The sequence below is a fragment of the Nannospalax galili genome, unplaced genomic scaffold, assembly GCF_000622305.1.
Source record: "Nannospalax galili isolate Female #2095 unplaced genomic scaffold, S.galili_v1.0 scaffold638, whole genome shotgun sequence".
In the NCBI taxonomy this organism is placed as follows: Eukaryota; Metazoa; Chordata; class Mammalia; order Rodentia; family Spalacidae; genus Nannospalax; species Nannospalax galili.
In genome coordinates, this window is record NW_008341884.1 from 679830 (window position 1) to 703242 (window position 23413).

A 23413-nucleotide genomic window follows, 5' to 3' on the forward strand; every position below is an offset into this window, starting at 1 on the left:
CTGAGGAGCCCGCACGTGCCAACACACTTTTGAATTGATTGGTTACAAGGGATGCAGTCCTGGGGGTTTCTCATTGGTGGGTGCTACCCTCAGAGCTGTGGAATGTGCTGACTGTTATCTGTGAGGCCAGGAGTCTCTGTTCTTACCTTATAAGGCTGCTATATGCCTGGGCCTGCTTAATCTGTAGCCTCCTGGGGTGGGAGTAGTAGGTGGAGATTACGACATGCCTGGACAGGTCCAGGCTTGCCTGAAACAACTAGTCAAAATGGGGTCAGTGCAATCAAGCGGTTTACAGAAGCTAGAAAGAGCCGTAATTCCTAAAGAGGGGCAGGGGTCTGAGGAGTCTGGGCAGGGAGCCACGGAGGAGGGTTTCACATTTCCCCCTCTCCTTGTAACTTAGAGAAGACCCAATCATGGGTCTAGGTTGGGGTCCCTATTAGGAGGTTCTAAGGGCTGATACTGGGACCTCAGGACCATGAGTTGTAATGTACTCACTCGTTCTTTAATGAAGGCAACCAGCCAATTGATGACACATGGTCCAATAGTTATTATTAACAGAAGGAGGATTATAGGTCTGCCTAAGGCTGAGACTAAGGTGGTGATCCAGGGAGACCAATTAAACAGTTGCTCGTACCCTCCAGGGTCCTTTTGTTCTCTATCCTTGATACATTTCCTGAGCAGAGCCATACAGTCTCTCATCACCCCAGAGTGGTTAGCATAAAACCAACATTCTTCTTTTAGGGCTGCACACAAGCCCCCTTGTTGCATAAGAAGGAGGTCAAGACCTCTTCTATTCTGTAAGGCAACCTCTGCTAGTGAGTTTAGGGATTGTTCTAATTTAGTTACAGACTGTTCCAGACTCCTGAGGTCTGCGTCAATAGCTACCTGGAGGGCTCTGTAGTTTTGGTCCTGTAAAATTAAGGCCAAGGTGCCCACTCTGGTCGCTCCAGCTATATCTAGACCAATTAAGGAGGATAACAAAATGGCTGCAGTTCCTATGGCTCTCTTAGTTCTGAGGGTGGAAAGAGGTGCGTAGGCTGGCTCCATCTGGGTCTCCCCATAGTAAGTCCTCTTGGGGAATAGCTGTACCATGACACTGTAACCTTTTATGTTATTCAGGATGGTCCCGTGAATGCAGGGGGTCAAACCAGTAGAGCAAGCCCACCATCCAGAAGTAGCAGAGTAATAAGTACCATTTGAAACAGAGACTACGTGGTTACATAACCCTGAGGGTACCTGGACACCGGGGGGCAGGGCACAGGTCCCTGCCCCAGTTACTTGCTGGAGAGAAAGTTTTCCCTGCTGTCCCCAGGTTTTTCCTACCTCCCAAGTGGTGTCTTTTTTCCTGCATCAGTAAACACCATCTTAACAGGGTTGCAGCCTGTTTTTGTAGGACATGTTTTAACTTTCTGCCCATTATAAATGACATCAGGGGTGTTGTTATGGACAACCTTGATAAGATCATCTTTAATAGGGGCTGTCCAGTAGATGTCCCCCGTACTCACACAGTCCCAGGATTTACAAAAATAATCACTGGCTCTCCCACATTGTTTTCCCCAGTCTGTACCTCTGCTCCCAGGACAGACATAGTAATAAGCATGGCATAGCCCCCCATGGCTCTGTCCGGAGAGTAAGCGTTGGAGTTTGAAGCCTAGCTCTGGGTGCCAGGTGTTTAGCGGGGTGATCTTGGATGTCTGGATCAGGATGTCTCCAGTAGAGGTGTCAAGGAGCTACCAAGTGAGATTGTAAGTTTGATGAGGGTTAGCAGTTATACATACGTTCATTCCAAACAGCAGAGTAAACATCGAGTGGCACAGTCTTAGCTTGAGGGGATTGTCTGCGTTCTTGTGGTCCTTCCATGTTGTTGGATCCGGCAAGGAGGTTGACGGAGGGCAATGGTTGTCTGGGTCTGGGTAGGAACTTCCTAATTGGACGTGAGTGTGATGGATCCAGGTGGCAACTCCATCTACCTTCACTACCATTGGTGTTGCCAGGAGCACTACGTATGGTCCTTTCCAGCGAGGTTCCAAGGTCTCTCGGCGGTGTCTGCAGACGTAGACCCAATCGCCAGGCTGGTAGTTGTGCGGGGTAGGAGGGGGAGCAGTCTCATAGATAGCTTTCAGCCGGGGCCATACATCCCTATGCACCCGAGCCACCGCTTCTAGAGAATCAAGCAAATGTCAGTTATCAAATTCAGCAATTAGTTCAGTTCTTAGACTGGGGAGGATGGGGGGGTGTCTTCCAAACATGATTTCATACGGGGTCAATCCTAGCAGAGTTCCTCACCCTATACAGGGCGAAGGGAAGGAGAGCCACCCAGTCCCCACCAGTCTCCATGGTTAACTTGGTAAGGGTCTCTTTTAGAGTCCTATTCATCCTCTCTACCTGTCCCGAGCACTGGGGCCTGTACGCACAATGTAATTTCCATCTTGCTCCCAATATCCTAGCTAATTCCTGTGTTACCTGTGATGCAAAGGCTGGCCTGTTGTTGGAGCTCAGAAGGGCTGGGACACCATACCTGGGTAAGATGTCCTCCAGCAGTTTCTTGGCTACCACCTGAGTGGTCTCATGCTTGGTGGGGGAGGCTTCAGTCCATCCTGCAAGGGTGTCTACCAGAACTAGTATATATTTGTAACCATACTTGCCTGGCTTAACTTCTGTAAAGTCCATCTCCCAGTGGGCCCCTGGTCTAGAGCCCCTCATTTGAGCTCCTTGTTCCTTAGGATGGTTTTCAGCATTGGTCAGCTTGCAACTAAGGCATGCAGAGGTGACTGCATTAACCAGTGGGCAGAGATTCAAGACATTTAAGTGAGCATTTCTTAAGAGTTCAGCTGTTTTCCTTGTACCCAGGTGAGAGGTTCGGTGGATGTGTGTGAGGAGGTCTTTGGCCAAGTCATTTGGCAGAATAATTCTACAGTCTCCTGCCACCACGCCTCAATCTTTTGGGTCATGGGAAGTTTGTGTATCAATTTCATATCCTCTGGGGAATAGTGAGGCTGATCAGGTAGGACGAGGGGGCCAGGATCTGGCAGTTGGATTGGTAAAATCTGGAAGGCCTCCAAGGCTACTTCTCTGGCAACCCAGTCTGCTCTCTGATTTCTCCGAGCTATGGGCGTGTTCGCTTTCTGGTGCCTGGGGCAGTGGATGATAGCCAACTTCTAAGGCAGCCATAGAGCCACCAACAAGCCAAGAATTTCTTGTTTATCTTTAATAGCTTTTCCCTCCGCTGTGAGCAGCCCCCTTTCCTGGTAGATGGCTCCATGCATATGTGCCGTAGCAAAGGCATATCGGCTGTCTGTGTACACATTCAATCGTCTGTTCTTTCCAAGCCTAAGGGCCTCAGTCAGAGCTATCAGTTCAGCCCTCTGAGCCGAGGTTCCCGTAGGCAAAGCTGCCACCCAAACAATCTCAATCTCAGTTACCACTACCGCCCCTGAATACCTCTGCCCATCCTTCATGAAACTGCTACCGTCGGTGAACCAAGTGGCTTCTGCAGCGGAGAGTGGCCGATTGGTCAGGTCGTTTCTGAGCCCATGTACCTGGCTCAGGATCCCCATGCAATCATGCAGGGTTGTGTCCAAGTCAGGGTTGGGCAGCAGCGTGGCTGGGTTAAGGGCGGTGCTTGGGAGGAACGGAATTCTCGGAGGGTTAAGAAGTAAGCTCTGATAATGGATTATTTGGGCGTTGCTCAACCAGCGGTCTGGTAGCTGCTTAAGAACTCTCTCAATAGCATGAGGAGTGGTGATATGCAGTTCTTGCCCTAATGTCAATTTATCTGCATCCCTGACTAGAAGGGCAGTAGCAGCTATAATCCACAGACACGGTGACCATCCTGCGGCTACTGGATCAAGTTTCTTAGACAAGTATGCCACTGTCTATTCCAGGGTCCTAACGTTTGAGTCAGGACTCCTTTGGCTATTCCTTTCTTTTCATCTATGTAGAGGTGGAAATGCTTGGTGACATCAGGGAGCCCCAAAGCCGGGGCCATCAGGAGGACTTGCTTAATTTCATTAAAGGCCCTTTCTCTTTTCCCCGTCCAAACGAAAGTCTCATTTTCTTTTGTAGCCTCGTAGAGAGGCTTAGCCAATTTGGCAAACCCTGGGATCCAGAGGTGGCAAAACCCTGCCGATCCCAAAAACTCTCTCACTGCTCTCCGAGAGTTGGGGACCGGAATCTTCAGCACCGTTTCTTTCCTGGCATCTGTGAGAAATCTTTGTCCTTCTTTTAGAATGTACCCTAGATAAATCACTTCTTGATGACACATTTGTGCCTTTTTAGCAGATTCCTGATATCCTAGCCTGCCTAGAGTCACCAATAAATCCTTAGTCCCTTGCTGACATAGTAGAGCATCAGCAGCACCTATCAGGATGTCATTTACATACTGCAATAGGGTGAGCTGGGGGTGTTCCAGCCTGTACTCACCCAGATCTTCATGAAGTGCCTCATCAAAGAGAGTGGGTGAATTCTTGAATCCCTGAGGCAGGCGAGTCCAGGTCAACTGTCCATTGAAACCGCCCTCCGGATCTTGCCATTCAAAGGCAAAGAATGGCTGACTGTCCTTGGCTAAGGGCAGGCTAAAGAAGGCGTCTTTTAAATCTAGTACAGTATACCAGCTCCTGGTAGGCGGCAAGGAGCTCAGGAGGGTATAGGGATTAGGCACCATGGGATGGATATCCATGACCCGCTTATTTACTTCTCTCAGATCCTATACTGGCCGGTAATTGTTTGAGTTTGGCTTCTTTACCGGGAGGAGAGGTGTATTCCATGTAGACCTGCAGGGTACTAGGATGCCCTGGTCTCTTAGCCTCTGGATGTGTGGGGTAATCCCTGATCTGGCTTCATGGGACATGGGATACTGCTTCACCCAAGCTGGAAGGGCTCCCGGTTTCAGCTCCACCCAGATGGGTGGCCGGTGGGCTGCCAGCCCCATCCCTCCAGTCTCGGCCCAGGCCAGAAGAAATTCCTGCAGCCAAACAGAAATCTCCTCCATTGGCTGGGGGTCCAGTTTTTGGTGCAGTCGATACTCATCTTCCAGTTGAAAGGTCACTACCTGAATGGGGTGGCCTCCTTTATCTATTAAATGAACCCCATTAGGTGAAAAATGGATGTGGGCTCCAATTTTGGTAAACAAGTCTCTACATCAGAGTGGGTAGGGGCAATCTGGCATGACTAGGAAGGAGTGGGACACCTGGCCCGTGCCTAAGTCCACTTTCCTTCGGGTGGTCCATGAATATTGGTTCATGCCAGTCGCTCCCTGTACCCAAGACCTTTTGTTTGACAATTTCCCTAGGGTCTCTGTTAACACTGAATGTTGAGCACCTGTGTCTACATGGAAGCTCACAGGTGTCCCCTCCACTCTGAGGGTTACCCTGGGCTCGGGGAGGGGATCTGAACCCCACCTACTTATTCACTCCATTCCCCAAGCTCCTCATGTTCCTTCACGGACCTGCTCCTACCTGGCCAGTCTTTCTGGACATTCCTTCTTCCAGTGGCCCATTTTCTTACAATAGGAGCATTTGTTTTTCAACAATTTTGGTCGCCCTTCTGGGCATCTCCTACCTTGTTCAGCAGATAGGTGTCGCAGTGAAGTTCTCTTTCACCTGGGGACCTGTTCAATGTGGCCAGGAGGATCTTGGCAAAGTCACAGGTCTGCTTGGCACCGGCAGCAGTGGCAGTTGGGCCTGCTTGTCCTCGGGGCTCTCTCAAAGATTGTAGACTTTCTCAGCCACTGCCAGAAGCTCCAGTAGAGTTTTATTGGCCAGTCTGTCCAATTTCTGCAATTTGCGCCTAATATCGGGTGCAGACTGGTTCACGAACGCCAGGATCACTGCATTCTTATTCTCAGGTGCTTCCGGGTCCATTGGAGTATAGGTACAGAACGCCTCAAGGATCCTTTCTAGGAATGCGGGTGATTCTGCCCTCCCTTGCTGCACACCACTAATCTTGGTCAGACTGGTGGGACGCCTTGCAGCCGCCTGGAGACCCCCCATTAGAGTCTGGCGGTAGACCCGGAGCCTCTCCTTACCTTCAGCCACATTGAAGTCCCAATTCGGCCTAACCAGGGGAAAGGCTTCATCTATCAGGGCCTGATTGGTGGCGGGATTCCCACCCACCCCAGGGACCAGCTTGTGGGCTTCAACCAGGATCCGGTCTCTTTCTTCAGTGGTGAACAGGACCTGCAAAAGCTGCTGAATATCATCCCAAGTGGGCTGGTGGGTAAACAAAACAGATTCTAGCAAATCAATTAGACCTTGGTGCTTTTCAGAGAATTTAGCTATCTGCAGCTTCCAATTGTAGAGGTCACTAGTTGCAAATGGACAATACTGCATCTGCTGGTACCCTGCTTCAGTGAGTGACCACACAGCCCGGAGGGGGAGGACAGTAGAGTCTGCCACCAGCCATGGCTGCCCCCTTTGGACCCTCCTCCATGTCTGGAAGGGTGTTCTTCTGTCTCCTGGGGTGGGGTTTCCTCCGCCTTCCCCGGGGTGTCCTGAGGCTCTGCTTGTGGCTGATGGGGGGTGGCTCAAGCAGAAATTCTTCCCCTGTGCCTCCTTGCAAGACAGGGTAGAGAGGGACAGAGGGTTTAGTTTCATTTCTCTGTCACTCATCCTCGCGCAGGGTGAGGACAGTCGGCTTTGGACCAGTGGGGGGAAGAGGAAGGAATGGCTTTAACCATTTCAGAGGCTCCTCCACAATAACCTGCCAAGTAGTGATGTAAGGGACCTGATCAGAGTGGCCTGGGCGGCCATAAATTATATCTTTTACTCTGTAGATGGTGGGCAGGTCGAATGTCCCCTCTTCAGGCCAACCAGCCCCAACGGTCGGCCATTCATTCCTGCAAAACACAAAGAGCTTCCCTTTCTTTACTCCTAACCCCAGGCTATCGGCCTGGGCTTTGAACTCCGAGAAGTGATTCTGGAAAAGGCTAAGAGGAGTTACTTGGTTCTGTCCCATCTCTTCTAACGCAGTAAGAGTCACAAACACAACAAAAAGCACAAACACACAGAAAAACAACACACAGTTAGTTGGCGCCTTAAACCGAAAATAGGACGATGGCCTCTTGCCTCCTGGTGGGCGTGACCCGTTCCATCCTTCCAAATTTACCAAGGGGATCCAATCCCTACCCGAGTCCCATGGCCTGGGGCCTTCCAGCGCATCTGACTAGACCTCCAACAGGCAATCTCAAACTGGGCCCAAAAACCAGACACACGCGCAAATACAAAAGACACAAAGATGAGACACTCACCGATCAGATCAGGCAGACTCAGTGCCCTGGGGTCCCATTGTGGGGGGGTGGTTCTTGGGGATCCCGGACGAGCCCCCAAATGTTGTGCCCAGAGAACAGACCCCCAAGAATAACCACGGAATCCAGAGGGCATGCAAAAACAAAGAGTCTTTATTCGATCTTAAGCTCGGGCTCTCAGACCTCACCAACGCAGTGGATCTGTGCTGAGAGCATCGATCGCAGGGGGAGGAAGCCTTTTATAGGTTTTAGACCAAGGGAGGAGGGGAATAACAGAGTCACATCTTGATTGGTCCGAGGAGCCTGCACATGCCAGCACACTTTTGAATTGATTGGTTACAAGGGATACAGTCCTGGGGGTTTCTCATTGGTGGGTGCTACCCTCAGAGCTATGGAATGTGCTGACTGTTATCTGTGAGGCCAGGAGTCTCTGTTCTTACCTTATAAGGCTGCTATATGCCTGGGCCTGCTTGATCTATAGCCTCCTGGAGTGGGAGTAGTAGGTGGAGATTACGACATGCCTGGACAGGTCCAGGCTTGCCTGAAACAACTAGTCAAAATGGGGTCAGTGCAGTTTGTCCTCTCAGCCTAGCAATCAAGCGGTTTACAGAAGCTAGAAAGAGCCGTTATTCCTAAAGAGGGGCAGGGGTCTCAGGAGTCAGGGCAGGGGGCCACGGAGGAGGGTTTCACATTGTATGCCAGTGATGATGCTCCATGGTCAAGTGCACACTCAGAGCACATACCCTCCCCACCCCTACAATCTCCTTGGCTGGAGGTTGTTGATTATGAATGTAGACATACCTTCCTGCTCATTGTTGTCTGTGTGTAACCTAACCAGCTGGGATGTGTTCACACTAGGAAATGACATTACAACTGGAATGCGGGAGCACATTGATCTGCCAGTTAGACACCTCACAAGACTCTCAATTTCCCATCTGACTTTGGACATGGCTTTAATGTTGCATGTGTCTGACATTTAATGTGGAGCACAGTGGAAAACCTGGAAAAATCACCACAGTGCCGGTGAGGATGGTTTTCTTCCATCGTAAAGGACTCCCAGGGAACACCCCTACTTTCTCAAAATCGAGAGGTTCCCTGACCTCTGGAAGCCATGGTGTAAGAGAAACAGGCGGGTAGGCAATGACTTGAGTGTTTGTTCACTGCACTGGTGATGAAGAACTAATGGATGTTATTTTGACTGATGGGAGCAGTGAAGAGTCATTGGTGTCTGTGTTGTGTATCTGTGTTCACCTGTGATGCTGGCACATGTGCACACATGTACGGGTGCCTATGGTGGCTAGACTGAGGTCAGGTTTCTTTCTACTTTGCTCTTCATCTTTTTATGTTTTTAATTTTTATTTTATGTGTATGAGTGTTTTGCCTGCAAGTATGTAAGTGCACCATGTCATGCAATGCCAAGGAGGTCAGAAGAGGGCATCACATTCCCTGGAACTGGAGTTACTGATGGTTGTTTGCTGCCATGTGGTGCTGGGAACTTCTGTAAGAGCAGCCAGTGCTCTTAACCACTGAGCCCTCCCTACAGCCCCTTCACCTTATTTTTTGAGTCAGGGTCTCTCCCTGAACCCAGAACTCACTGTGGAGCTCAATTGGCTAATCAGGAAGCCTCAAGAATCTACCTGTCTCCACTCTCCAAGCACTCGGGTCACAGACATGCACAATCATGCCCAGCTTTTACAGGAGGACTGGGAATTCCAGTTCAGGTCCTGGTGCCCGTGCTTGTACACCTGACACTTGATCAGTGCCTCCTCAGCCCAGCCTGAAAATGATGTTTCAGAGAATGAAAGATGCCATATAGGGGCTGGAGAGATGGTCCAGTGGTTAAGAGCACTGGCTGCTCTTGCAGAGGACCTGGGTTTGGTTCCTAGCACCCACATGGCAGCTTACAACCTTCAGTAACACCAGTTGCAGGGGTTCTGATGCCCCCTTCTGGCCTCTGTGCACACTGCATGCAACTGGCACACTTGTATGCATGCAGTGTTACACCACATGACAGAGATGTCTTAAGAACAAACAACCCAGCTGTAGCATCTATTTCAGCCAAGAGCCAGTTTGAACTGCTGAGAACCTGTTCCTTCAAATTTCTCTCAGAACTGTTCTCCAGCAGAGGCTTTGCTCCTAGAAACAGCATCTCCAGCATGAAGTGGGGAATCAGAGAAGAATTTGCCTTTGATTCCTAGACTTAGAATACCACATACAACTACAAACAAAGGGTCCTCAAGTCCTCTCATTGTTTGCAATGAATAAGAAAAGCACTGTTTGCAACACTTCGGTGCTTTGATATGCAAAACATCCGTACACACGTGCATACACTATCTTAGGTGGAGCACAAGGAAGGGTCCTGAGGGATTAAGATCATATGACCAGGTCACAAGAGGAGCACATGACTTAGTGAGCTTGTTACCATTGTAGTAAGTTACATAACAGTCATTAGTCCGGAGGGTGTCCATATTGTAAAAGTCATTAGTCCAGAGTATGTCCATATCATAAAAGTCATCCTGTTATGGGAAAATCAGAGACCAGCAGCCAAAGTCAGGTGAGGAGAGGGATTTAATTTAATTTAATTTTAGGACTGACCTATGGATCCTTCTGTAAAAGAGCCAGTACCCCCCCTCCAGTTTTAGGGGTTTTTATATTCATGTGAAGAAATACAAGTAAAAGACAAAACAGCACATAGGTGGCAATTAAGTAAAAGGTACATGTGATAATTAAGGTAATGTATGGCCACAGGGGTTACAAAGACTTCCTTCCAGATCCACCATAGGGAGCAGGATGAAGACTCCAGTTTATCTCCCCAGTCTTATCTCTTGTCTAGGAGCTCTTCCTGCCCCAAAGTTCTTAATTACCATCACATTGCAAAGCTTTCCACCCCCACAATAATCCCTATACATACATGCAAGAAAAACATACACATTTAAAAATGAAACCCCCCATATGAAGGAAGAAGAACCAGCTGCCTCAGCCTGGCATGCTGTCGTAGGGGTCATGCAGGGACCCAACATCCTGCATCTAACCCCAAAGTCTTAAATGTATGGAGTGTTACAGGTGTGATGATGGGTATTTTTATAGCCAACCTCTCATTTGTTCACATACAGACTGTTCCCTGAGGTCAATATGTCATTAATTTTTTGAGAAAGCAGCTAAACCCCAGACGTGTTCAGCATCCACAACTGACTTCTAGCTCCAAGCCCAGTTATATCTCCCATGGACCAGGCAGTTTCCTGTCCACTAAGCTACTACATCCAAAGTTCACCATGCTTACCCCAGGCTCTGTGAAACTATAGGTTCTTGTCACCTCACTCCTGCTGCAAAGACCAGAGGAGTGTTTGTTCAGGACTTTCCCAGCCTCTGGAAGTGAGTTCTCTGGAATACAGCCCTTTACAACTGACTCACTTCCTGAGGATATGGAAAGTGTTTTCACTCTACAGAGCCTTGGCAGACCTCCTGGGTGGAGTTCCTCCCCATAAGCCCTGAGGTCGAGGTGAGAGGTCACCACAATTCAGCCTCTCCCTAAGATGTGTTTGAGATTTTGCCCCTGAGACTATCCTCAATGGATCAGGAGGATAGTGCCGAAAAAGAAAAGACAGAAAAACCTACTTCCTAAAGTGTTGATAGTCATTTCAAACAATCAAAAAGCAAGTCAATAAGCCAATAAAATTATTAGTCTTGCCTAAGTGTCATTAATGACGTGATGGTTTGAACTTATGGCACAAAAGCAACCAGGAACTTAAAATATGCTGGGGTTCATTGTCAACTGCCAACTTCTGAAATGGTTTGTTTTGTGTATATGGTAGTCCAATGAAACAGAGCTTTTATAGAGGAATTTTTTCCTATTTATGTCTTTCTTTGGGATTATATTTTTATCCTCAAAAAGAATTAGAAAATAAACATCTGGCATTAAGGTAGTTAACCTCAAATAAATTAAGGTATTGAATGAAAGTTGGACAACTCAGTCAGGGTGTATATACTCTGGGAAGAAGGTACAAACTGTGGGACATGACTCGATATTATTTGAACAGGGAAATAATGTGCAATGTCCTGAAACTGTCAAAAATGTGTAACATCCTTCACTTTTGAACAAACCATGAAAATTGCAAAATAAACAGACCCAAACTTTAGTCCCAAAAATTTGTGTCCATAGGCCTTGGCTTGGGGTCAGAGCTTACAGATGGGCTGGAGAGATGGCTCAGTGTGTTGGAGTGTTGAGGAGCAGCATGGGACCTGAGTTCAGATCCCGGTACCCACATAATTAAGGCACAGCTGATCATGCATGCCCTTAACCCCAGCGCCATGAGGGGTGGAGACAGCTGGCCATGAGCCTAGGTCCAGGTTCAGTGAAAGACCCTGTCTCAAAGAAATGAGGCAGAGAGTGATAGAGCAGGACATCCTGCATCCCCTTTGGCCTCCTCCTATGACAGGCGCATGCACAGCTGCATACACATGTGTACATATATCTCACATGTGCACAAACACCCAAAAACAACCTAGCACACAATATCTCAACAAGTAGGTGTTCCCGTCTTACAGGTAACCGAGTATTGTTGACTCTAAGGACTTCCCGTATGATCTGTGCTTCTCGGTGATACCATGAGGGTTTTAGGACAAGACAGCTTAAAAGATTGATTCTCAGAAGCCAAGTTCTTTGAGTGAGTTGATTTCACTTCTTCCTCTGAAAATTAGTTCTTATAAGATCATAATTTAAATGAATTGCTTGGGAGAAATAAAAAAGAACTTATTCTAAACAGAAGCTCTAATTTATAGCAGTTCGCTTGGTTGACTGGCTTAGTATTATTGTCTAAACAAATAGAATGACAGGCGTCATTTGCCTTCTTAACACTTAAGAGCACAAGTGTTACTGAGATGTTTCTGGGTGTGCATGTGTGTTTGTGTGTGTGTGTGTGTGTGTGTGTGCTTGTGTGTACAGTGTGTGTTTGTATATTTGTGTATGTTTCTATATGTGTGTGTATAGGTGTGTAAGTCTGTGTTATGTGTATGTGTGTATATGTGTATGTATGTTTGTATGTGTGTGTCTATGAATGTCTGTGTTATGTGTAGGTGTGTATGTCTGTATAATATATGTGTGTATGTATATATGTGTGTATATGTGTGTATGTCTATGTTATGTCTATATGTATGTATGCTTGTGTGTATGTGTGTAATCGTCCTCCCTTTCCTCAATAAGAAAACACTTCAAAGTCATAAAAAGCCATCTGCACCAGCCCTTGGGGCTGCTCTCTCCATCCTTCTCTCCATCCTCTCCATCCTCATCTCATTCCTAACCCCTGTTCCCTTCAGTGACTCTGATCTCTGTAGTGTTGGTGTTCTTCAGAGACCAGATGTTTGGGATGGAAGGGAGCAGCATCTTGACCACCTGTTTACTAATCTTGGCTGAAAGGGAGTCGTGTCCTGATCACCTGTTTATTGGTCTGGGTTGGAAGGGAACAGGTGTCCTGACAACCTGTTTATTAATTTTCTTAAATTCCTCTTGGGGCCTGGAGAGATGGCTCTGCAGTTAACAGCATGTGCTGCTCTTGCAGAGGACTGAGTTTGGGTTCCAGCACCCACATGGCAGCTCACAACTGCCTATAACTCCAGCTCCAAGGGATCCGATGCCCTCTTGTAGCCTCCACAGGTACCTACGCACACAAGTGCACACACCTGCTTCCTCTCCATCCTCCTCCACACACATGCATGTGGGCACACACATACATAAATAAAAATAAATCTTTCTTAAAAAGAGATGCCTTTTGATAACAAAATCTTTATGCTATGTTTACTGAAATCTAGATTGTTCAAATTGGGGAAAAATTGTCTTCAACTCACAGAATCAGACTCAATTTTACTTTTTTTAAAATTTTGTTTTTGCTTTTTGAAATAAGATGCCACTGAGTAGCAAAGGCTGTCCTGGAACTCCCTGTGCTGCTCCAAGTCCAGAGAATCTGATGCCCTCATCTGTCCTCCATGGGCATTGAATGTACGGGTGTACTTACATACAGAGAGGCAAAACACTCATATGCATAAATAAATAATGGAATAAATAAATAGTAGAACTAATACATTTTAAATTTTATTTTATTATTTTATATATTATTTTTACTTTATGTGTATGAGTGTATTGCCTGCATGTGTGTAAGTGCACCCATGTTATGCAATGCCCAAGGAGGTCAGAAGAGGGTGTTGGATCCCCCTGGAACTGGAATTATGGATTGTTGTTAGCTGCCATGTGGGTGTTGGAAATTGAATCTGGGTCCTCTGCAAGAGCAGCCACTGCTCTTAACCACTGAGCATCTCTCCAGCCCCTAATGCATTTTTTCAAGGATACATAGGCAAGCTGGTCAGAAGCTCTTAGGGACTATTGACTGTCCAGCCCTGAGCTGGAAAGATGGCTAGGCCCTTAAGGCACTTGCTTCTTTTCTATACCATCCATACATTACTGTTTTTATTTCATTTGTCATGAAGGCCTCAAAGCCTCAAGGAATAAAAGTGAAAGCTATAGGAAATGACCCTCCTTCAACGGGGCAGGCACAGGCCCAAGCCTTGTGCTGCCACTCATGGGGAGGAGAGCAGCATGGGAAAGGCCCTCTGCTTTTGAGACCTTTACATTTCCCCAAAAGTTGTTTGTCCAACACAAAATTAGCAAAGCAAGTTTCTTTAGGAGTTTCAGCCCTGGCCATGATGTGTTCTGTGAACATGCCAAGGTCATCTGTAGTTGCAAGCTTCCAAGGAGCTTTCCTGGGCTTGGAAGGAGTGGGCAGGTCCAGGTACATCTTTGGCCTTCTGTGGACAGGCCATCTCTTCTTACAGAGTGTCAGGCCTCTCTCTCAGAACTTGTGGTGCTGGGTGTCCAGAACTGGAGCCCAGATCAGGGACTTTAACATTTATCTGTGCTCATGGAAGGTGCCCAGACAGGAGCAGCTGGCACACATGTGCTGGCCAGTGTTCTTGCTGGGTCAGACATCTTCAGAATAAGTTTCTTCTAACAACTTTCAGAACCACTGGGAATAATAAGGGCTTATGACCTCTGAGAAGATATATTTAATTGATGCTGTCCCTGGTCAGTCCAGAGACACCTTAGAGCATTGTCAGAAAATGCCACAGCTACTCTGTGAGGACAAGGCCGAGCAGGCTCCTGGTACAGGGACAAAGGTGGTGTGGCTGCCTCCCCTCCTGTAATTGAGAGCCCTCCTATCCCCAGACAAACTGCCTCCCTTAGAAAGTCTGGAATGAGGGGCAGTGTGCACTTCTCAAGAGACCCGACAAGCACTGATTTTAGTCTTATCATGGAAACAGTATCTTGGCTTTTGGACATTTTTGGACATCAAGAGCCAACCCCGTGGGTTATTCAAAGTTCGCTGAGTGGCAGGTAGAGTGAGCCTTGTATGTTGAGCATGCCCTTGGGCTTGAGCTTAATTAAGGGCTGAACTGCCCCCCTTTGTCCTTACCGTTAGTGGTTGTAGCTTACTTGCACAGGTCCACCCTGCTTTCTAGTTCTCTTGAGCATGAAGGATGCTGATTTTTGCTTCATTGTGCATTAACTGTGTGTGTTGTGTTTAAGTTCTCAAGATTCTAAGAGCTGTATGAATCCAGGTAGAGGCAAATTGCAGTGCAAGGAAAAGACGTGAGAGAAGATGGGAAAGAGGGATGGGGTGGAGGGTTTGTTTGGGAAGGTCTTACCACGTCTCACCCTTTCTTGGTCATGGCCATCTTTCTCATGCCCTTGTCCAAAGATGTTTGCAAAGATCCCTCCCCAAGGAAGCCCACATGATGTGTAAGCAGTAGGTGCTGCACCAGGGACTGGTCAGCTGTATCCCCTCCCCTGCCCCCCCCCAAACTTCCCACCAAGGGTAAGTTAGATCTCAGGAAATTGAAAGTGATCACAGGCCCTAAAGGAGGAGAATGTCTTTACTCCTGGGAGATTTCCACATTTACTCTCAAAGTATTTGGGGTTTACTTATTTAGACCACTGAGTTCAAATATTCCTTAATATTTATTTATAGGGTTAAACAGTTGACCCCTAAGGTTTGGCACAGACACACCACTAACTTAGAGGAAGAACTTGGGCGGGGGGCGGGGGTTAGAGGGGAATGTGGTGTGCCTGGGGTGTCCAGTTGGGTAGTCACGGCTTGTCACATCCAATCAATCTTTCAGGTTGTATCCACGCCATGCAAGCGCCCTGAACAACCTTGGGACGCTCACAAAGGACACTGCTGAGGCAAAGATGTACTACCAGAGGGCGCTCCAGCTTCACCCGCATCACAACCGCGCACTCTTCAATCTCGGGAACCTGCTGAAGTAAGTAGAGAGGTTCCTGGTAGCTGGATAACCTGGGCAGTTCCAGAAAGACTCAAGATGCTGTTGCCTCTCCCTAGAGATGGTTTTTATGCTTTAGGACAATGTATTATTCCCTGCAATTCATTTTCTCCCTTGTCAGTTAAAAGTTGTATTTCCCAGTGTGTCGTTTTTGGATGCGTCAATAGATGGACTGTGAAAGGTCAGAAACAGAAGGGCAGTGTGGCCAAGTTAAGGTAGGATGTGCTGAGTTAGGCAGAAAAATACTGCAGGGGGTTGAGTATGCCCTAGGCCTTTTTGAATCTTGAGGAAGGAATTCGTGGAACGCAACTTTGACAAACATCCCATAATGTTCTTTGGGGAGGGCAGTGTTCTCTAAAGGTAAAATGAAAGGGCTGACCAGGATTCATGCTCAGTCTGGTGTAGGGTAAGAAACAAAGTGACGTTTGTTTACTGTTCGTGGTGGTGACTTTGCTCTTAGAAATTACTCTCGCAGGGACTGGAGAGATTTGCTGGCTAAGAGCTTACTGCTCTTGCAGAGGACCAGAGTTCAGGTCCTAGCACCCGTGGTGGGTGACTCACAGCTGCCCATAACTCCAGCTCCAGGGGAGTCATGTCCTCCTCCAGCCTCCTCGGACACCTGCACAGACGCAGACACATAATTAAAATTAAAATAAGTAAAAGTCTTAATGAAAAAAAAAAACACAATGTCTAGAGCCAAGCATATGTCTATATAATCTTAGCCTTGGGAGACTAAGGCAGGCAAATCAGGAGTTCAAGGCCAGCTTGGGCCTCATAGTGAATCTGAGGCCAGCTTGGGCTACAGGAGACCCTGCCTCAAAATGATATAGTGATGATATGATGATAGTCACAGTACTAACTCGGAGTTGAGGGCGTGGCTGGTGTGACTGGAGACTGCAGTGCAAGGGTCCTGTGTTTTTACTAATACAACCCTAGGCATGTTGGTGATGGTCCAGGAAATGATGGGCAGCTGTAGAGATTATAGAATTTAGCTCCTAAACAAACAAGGATTATGAGCATCAGATGTGGGCATGTAAGAGGTGAACATGGCTAGACAAAGAGTTAGGATGGACCTAGGTGTGGTGTTGGAGCGCCAACACCATGCTTGCTGAAACAGTCTGGTGGGCCAAGAGCTCTCTCAGCTGCCCCTCGGTGACCAGGCTCCGTTGTTTCTCCTCTGGACGGCACTCCCTTGGCTGCCTCATAGCTCAGTGTCAAGCATTCTCTTCACCTTCCTGCTTGCTCCATGGTACATCATGGTTCCTCTTCCTGACGTGTGTGCATGTTAGTTCCCTTTAAAACAAACAATAATGGGAGCCAGGCTTGGTGGCACATCCCTCTAGTCCCACCACTCAGGAGGCAGAGGCAGGCGGATCTCTGTGAGATCCAGGACAGCCTGGTCTCAATAGGGAGTGCCAGGCCAGCTGAAGCTACAGGGAAAGCCTGTCTCAAAAAGACAAAAAAAAACAAAACAAAACAACAAACAATAATGGGCCTGGAGAGATGGCTCCGTGGTTAAGAATGCTTGCTGCTCTTTTAGAGAACTGGAGGTTGGTTCCCTGCACCCACTTGGGCAGCTTACAACCACCTGTAACCCCAGCTCCACGGGAGCTGATGCTCTCTTCTGGACTCTTCAGTTATCTCTGCACACATGTGAGCACAAATACAGATATACATGTACACATAAATAATAAGTCTTTAAAAATAAAATAATAATGGATCAAATGTGAGGCAGGTGAGTTCTAGCTGTTGAGGCAGCTGCTTACGGATCTGTGTTTATTTCACTGCAGCACCTCCGTGAGCACTGTGTCTATGGGGTTGTGAGGACCTGGGTTTGAGTCACTGCAGTGTCCATATGTGCTTTGTTTATAGCCAGAGTTACCAAACTGGTAGGAAGTCCCTTGATGTCTCCTTGGGGACCTGGATCTATAGTACTGGTTCTAGAATCTTACCAATAATACTGTTTTCTAAGGTGCGGAGCAGAATTGGTAGTTAAAGAGTGAGACTCCTTATCAGAAACACTGTCCCGAGTCCTGGTCGCTCTCAGACTGTGCCAAGCATGGCTCTCCTTGGACACCACGTCTGACCTCCTCTCCCTTTTCCTCTGGAGGAGACCGGAGCTGAAGATGGCTGCCCCAGTGGCTCCTCCATTCAGTCTGTCACCACTGCTATCTTCAGTGACTGCATATGACTTACCTTGGCAGTGGCGGCTTTGCACAGAGATTACTGACTTCCAGCGAGACTTTTACCCTCTTTCTCAGTAAAATCATTTCTTTATCTCTAAACCAATACCAGGGCTTGACATCTGCGAGTCTGGAGAACTGTCAGTGCCTTTTATTAATAGCACTCTTGGCCCAGTGAGACTTTAAAGTAAGTGGGGAAGAAGAGGAAATGGGGAATCCTAAGACGTGCTGTGTGAAAAGTAACTGTGTCCACAGGGCAAAGTAGCTATGGTTTCATGTCCATCAGTCTGGAATCCAGCAGACAAAGTCATGTTGATAGCTAATATTTGTGTAGGAGTTTCCAATTTACAAGTAAGATAGGTACATAGATAGATGATAGATGGATGGATGGATGGATGGATAGGTACATAGATGATAGATGGATGGATGGATGGATGGATAGATAGATAGATAGAGATAGATCGACAGGTGTGTGTGTGTGTATATATATATATACATATATGTGCACAATATATGTGTTTGTATGTAGCTCCACTATTTAATTCTTCAAACAATCTATGCTGAGCAGTGATCTTTACCCATTCTATAGGTAAAGAACCCAAGGCTCCTCTAGAGAACTCTGTGACCTTGACCTAAGCTATGGCTGACCCAGGATTGAACCCTGTCCTTTGACCCCTTGTCCTGTTTCCTTTCCACTCCCTCCCCAGCCCCCAGATTACATAATCTCAAGCTATGTAAGCATGCAGTAGCTTCTGGGACGCAGGCCATCCTAACTGTCCTTCTTTTTAAAAGTTTTTTTAATTAATTTTATGTGTATGAGTATATTGCCTGCATGTATGTAAGTACACCTGTGTCATTGCAGTACCTGTGGAGGTCAGAAGAGGGCATTGGATCCCCTGGAATCGGAATGACAGATGGTTGTTAGCCACCATGTGGGTGCTAGGATTCGAGCCTGGGTCTTCTGTAAGAGCAGCCAGTGCTCCTAACTGCTGAGCCATCTCTCCAGTCCCACTGTCTTTCTTAAGGAAACAGGTTGGTTCATATTACCCTAAGGTTGTATTACTAAGTGACAGGAAAGTGAGCCAGAAAACCACAAGGGGAATCTGCATCTGGAGGACTCTGACTTACCTCTACTTCCCCTAAGAGGCTTCTAGGCCAGTGGCAATGGGCCAGAACCAAGACAAAGGTAGAAGTATTGCAGATGTGGGTGCTTTCATCTTGATTGGTCTCTACTGATGAGTATTTACGCTCCAGTTTTCTCTTGTGTCAGCTTTTGGGTTATGTTGTTCATTTTATAAAACCACACCCTTTAATGTGAGCATAGTGCTTGTTCTAGAAACCAGTCACCTCTTCACATGAGCAGTTCAGATATGGCCTTTCCTGTCTTATACAACAGGACACTGAAGTTTGTACAAGAAGAACAGGTTCAAGTCACCAGCACCCTGGTCCCTAGCCTGCACTCTCCACTGCCTCCTGGTGGCCCACATGGAAAGTGGCTGCCAGCGTGGGGTGTCCATCTGCTGCCAGCGTGGGGTGTCAGGAAGTCATCTGTTAAAGCATAAAAGTGAACTTCAGTCATATCTTTAATTTAACCCTGATGTACCCAAATTATTATTTTAAGGTGTAATTCATACTTTATAATAATTTTAAATTTTAACATAAAACGTTAAAGATATGAATGAGATGCAGTGCATTCTTACACTAAATCTGTGAAATCTAATATGGTTTGACCCTCATGGGCCATCTGAGATCAGCTGTGTTTCAAATGTGCAATAACCACTTGTGGCCAGTGGCTTCTCTCTGGAGCAGCACGGACATTTTCTAATAACCCTGACTTCATGGGAAAATGGGGGCGGAGGTTCCCAGGCCAGAAGTTCTAAAAATGAGACATTGCTCTGTCAGAGAGTGCCAGGGAGCCCACTGGGTTCTTAGTTATGTGACATATTCCTTTAGACAGCTGCACAGCAGTACACGCTTCATCCCACTCCCAGGGCTACCAGTGTGTTCAAGACTCAGAACAGCAGACTCCACAACGGCCCAGGGCTACCCAAGTGTGTCTGGCCTCATTCACCTAGTTTATAAGACTTTGGAGATAATCTATCCTGACTCTGCAGCACATTTTGGTGAGAGATTGATAAGGAGCAACGTTCTCAATTCATGTCTGTTAATACTGGCTTTGCTTAGCATCTAAAATGTCAAAAAAAGAAAAAGAGTAAACGAGGTTAGCTTGTGCTTGTGATGGACAAAGACTGCAGAAGTCCCCGATGGGTCCAAAGGATGGAGCAGAATGGAGAGACGTTTCTGGGAGTGCTGGTTAAAATCGGTGTTGGTATTAGCTACTAAAATGGAAAGAACTTAAGGAATCAGGTCTTAGTTCCACAGTGACTTCCATTCCTGTTGTAGGGTGTCCAGGGTGTCACCAGGATTCTGTCATCCTCTTAGTGTCTGTCCAGGTGGGTCATCTGGGAAGGGAGAACGTGATCTCCCTCCCCTAGCCTGAGGATTCTGCACCTATAAACACTGTGGACACATGTGCTTCTGTGAGCACATGTCCCCTCCACAACTGCACTCACACCGTGATCTTGGCAAGCTGATCATGAGTCCTAAATCCCTAGGACAGTTCTCTGTAATAAACAGAGTCCAGGCCAGAGGCAGAGCACCATGGCATGTGTGGGACAGAGGGCAGGCTGCAGGGAGCTGGGGCTTTGTTTACATTCTCTGGATAGATTGTCATTTTCTTTCTCTGCACAGATTTCCAGCAGCAGACCCGGCCAGGGCACCTCTCAAGTCAGGAGCTCTTGGAAGTCTGTCTGGAAGCTCACACTCTTCTTTCCTGGTGCTTTTGCAGTTGGGCTTCACTGAGACCTGACAGTGCAGATCTGGAGCAGGATGGACTGAGGAAGGAGGGATCTGGTTAAAGTATAAGCTGGGAGCTGCTGGGACTTCTGTTTGTACACACGCAAATTGCAGGGTGCCAACGCCTCAGCCTGTATCCTAAATCCAGTAGGACTCTGACACAAATGCTTGACTTGGTATTCAGGTTGTTGGATTTCAGGCTTTCAAACTTAAAAACAGAGAGAGCGGCAAGAAGGGCAGAAAGCGTGTGTGTGTGTGTGTGTATGTGTGCGTGTGCGTGTGTGTATGTGTGTATGTGTGCGTGTGTGTGTATGTGTGTGTATGTGTGTGTGCTGTGTGTGGTGTGGTTTGTGCGTATATGTGTGTGTGTGCTGTGTGTATATGTGTGTGTGTGCGTGTGTGTGTATGTGTGTGTGCTGTGTGTGGTGTGGTGTGTGTGTGTATGTGTGTGTGTGGTGTGTGTATATGTGTGTGTGTGCGTGTGTGTGCGTGTGCGTGTGTGTGTATGTGTGTGTGCTGTGTGTGGTGTGGTGTGTGCGTATATGTGTGTGTGTGGTGTGTGTGTGTATGTGTGTGTGTGCTGTGTGTATATGTGTGTGTGTGCGTGTGTGTGCGTGTGCGTGTGTGTGTATGTATGTGTGCGTGTGGTGTGTGTGTGGTGTGGTGTGTGTGTATGTGTGTGTGTATGTGTGTGTGGGGTGTGTGTGTGTGTGTGTGTGTGTGTGTGTGTGGCCTGCAGGCTGTGTTGCAGGTAGCACCTGAGCTGGTGAGGCTTGGCTTTAGAGCTCTTCCCTTTCCAGTGACTCATTCCCACTTCTGCCAAACCCCCTTCTGCAGACGGAGTCCAGTCTCCCCATCCCCGCGGTGCAGCACTGGGCCACTGTCTTCTGGGTAGCCTGGCCTTTCACCACCCTCTTCTTACCATCAACCTTCAGCTTCCTCACAACCTCATCCACTGCAGGCAGTGGGAGGGCCACACTGTTCCTCTCCTGTCCACACAGGATCGGCTGGGACAGGGTCATGTGCCTCTCCAGATTGTTGCTACAGCCAGTGAGCTCTGCTGCATATTAGCATGTGACCTCAGGGAAAAATTCTATCTTGCAGTAGCTCCAACTGTTCATGTGTAAAGTAGACATGATTCTAGAAACACTCATAAGTACTAAGTATAATGCATGTAAACACTTGACATAGGACCTGGCACCCAATAGAGATGAACGAAGGATTAGTTGTTACTGTCTGTAATCTGGGGACCTAATGTCTCACTCATATCCAGTCTGAAGCTCAGCCTCTTGGTGTAGCATTAACAATGAATCAGAGGTGGGCAGTGTGTTTTCTACCTGTGCCATTGAACAGTTTAAGGGAATGGTCAGCTGCTTTGAGGCTCAGATTCCTTCTCCTGAGATACCACACAGTCAGGGGTCTGGAAGAAAGGCTGGGTAGAGATCTGGCTAAAGAGGGAAGGTCCCAGTGGAGTTGACATCTCCTGTGTCAGACACTGCGTTAAGTACACACTGTGTGTGTCTATTCCATGCAGGTGGGGACCTGCAGGAGGAGAGATTAAGGGGCACATTTCACAGATTGAGCCACTGAGGCCTGTGGAGTTGCAGCACCTGACTCAAGTTGCTCAGCAGGTGAGGCAGAGCCAGGTTGGAGCAGCAGCCAGCCCGGCCTGGAACAAGGACACACAAGGCATTCTCAGCCACCTTCTCCCCTGGGTCCCAGTGGCTGAGCAGCGTCTCCATGATTCCTCAGGCCCTGCAGCATGCTGAGTGTATGCTTTGCAGTAATGCTGGCTTGGGCTTTTGAACTTGGAGGTGACTTGTTTGGAGCTAGTTCCCCAGCTCACCTTCATGCAACTGTTGCGTAGAACTAGTTCTGTGCACAAAGGAGCAGGGCCGCAGGGGAGAGGGGGTCAAGCGTCCCGCTGCCTGAGTGGGGGTAGTGACCTCACAGGGTTGATGACAAACACATCAAGAGATGCCCTACAGCAGTGAAGGAAGAGACCTAGGACTGATGCCCATCACCATGTGTGGAGGTGTGTATGTATGTGCATGGGAGGATGCATGTGTGTATATAGGGGTACACATGTATGTGGAGGGCAGAGGTCAACCTCAGGTACAGTCCACCTTGTTTTTTGAGACAAAGTCTCTCATTGGCCTGGAATTTGCCAAGTAGCCTAGGCCGGCTGGCCAGTGAGCCCCGAAGATCTGCCTGCCCCTGCAGTCCCAGGGCTGCGGTTACAGACGTGCTACTGTGCCTGTCTTCTGGGGATCAGACTCAGGTCTTTGTGTTTGTACATCAGGCACTTTAGCAGTCGGGCCGTCTCCCCAGGCCATGAGTATCTTTGAATTGACCAGCGCTCTCGAGTCTTCACTGTCACGTAACAGAAATGCGTCCTCTGGGTTGTTGTGGATGGATTTTATAAAAGCCAAGGAGAAAAATTAGAGTGAACTACAGCTAACCAGACGACTGTAGCCTCTGCAATGCCCAGGATGGGTCCTTGAATGCCGTGCTCCACAGAGTAACCAGGATTTCCTTCTCTTCCCATGTAGAAAGGCAGTAGAACACAGAAAACATGTGCTTTACAAGACCACCTCTGTGAGGCGCTCACACCTGGACTTTCACAGGCCGGTTTAGAAGAGCTGGGAACATCTGTCTGCCGAAAAAGTAGAAATCAGATTCTTTTTCATTTATGAGAAGCATCGTTTTTTGTTTATCCAATAACTGTAGCACAACAAAACACTCCTCAGAGACTCCGGTAGTGGAGAGGACCCAGCCCTGCTCGCTCTCAGTGTGCTCAGGA

General features: G+C 47.7%; 1 protein-coding gene across 2 annotated transcripts in view; it reads left to right on the forward strand.

Annotated features, from left to right (window-relative positions):
• The window catches only part of Tmtc1 (transmembrane O-mannosyltransferase targeting cadherins 1), a 220634-nt gene that overhangs the window by 160292 nt on the left and 36929 nt on the right, over nucleotides 1-23413 (forward strand). For both annotated transcript variants that reach the window (XM_017799233.2, XM_017799234.2), the window contains one exon: nucleotides 15410-15553. In XM_017799233.2, the coding sequence (XP_017654722.1) occupies nucleotides 15410-15553 (144 nt within the window). The remainder of the gene's footprint in view (nucleotides 1-15409; nucleotides 15554-23413) is intronic.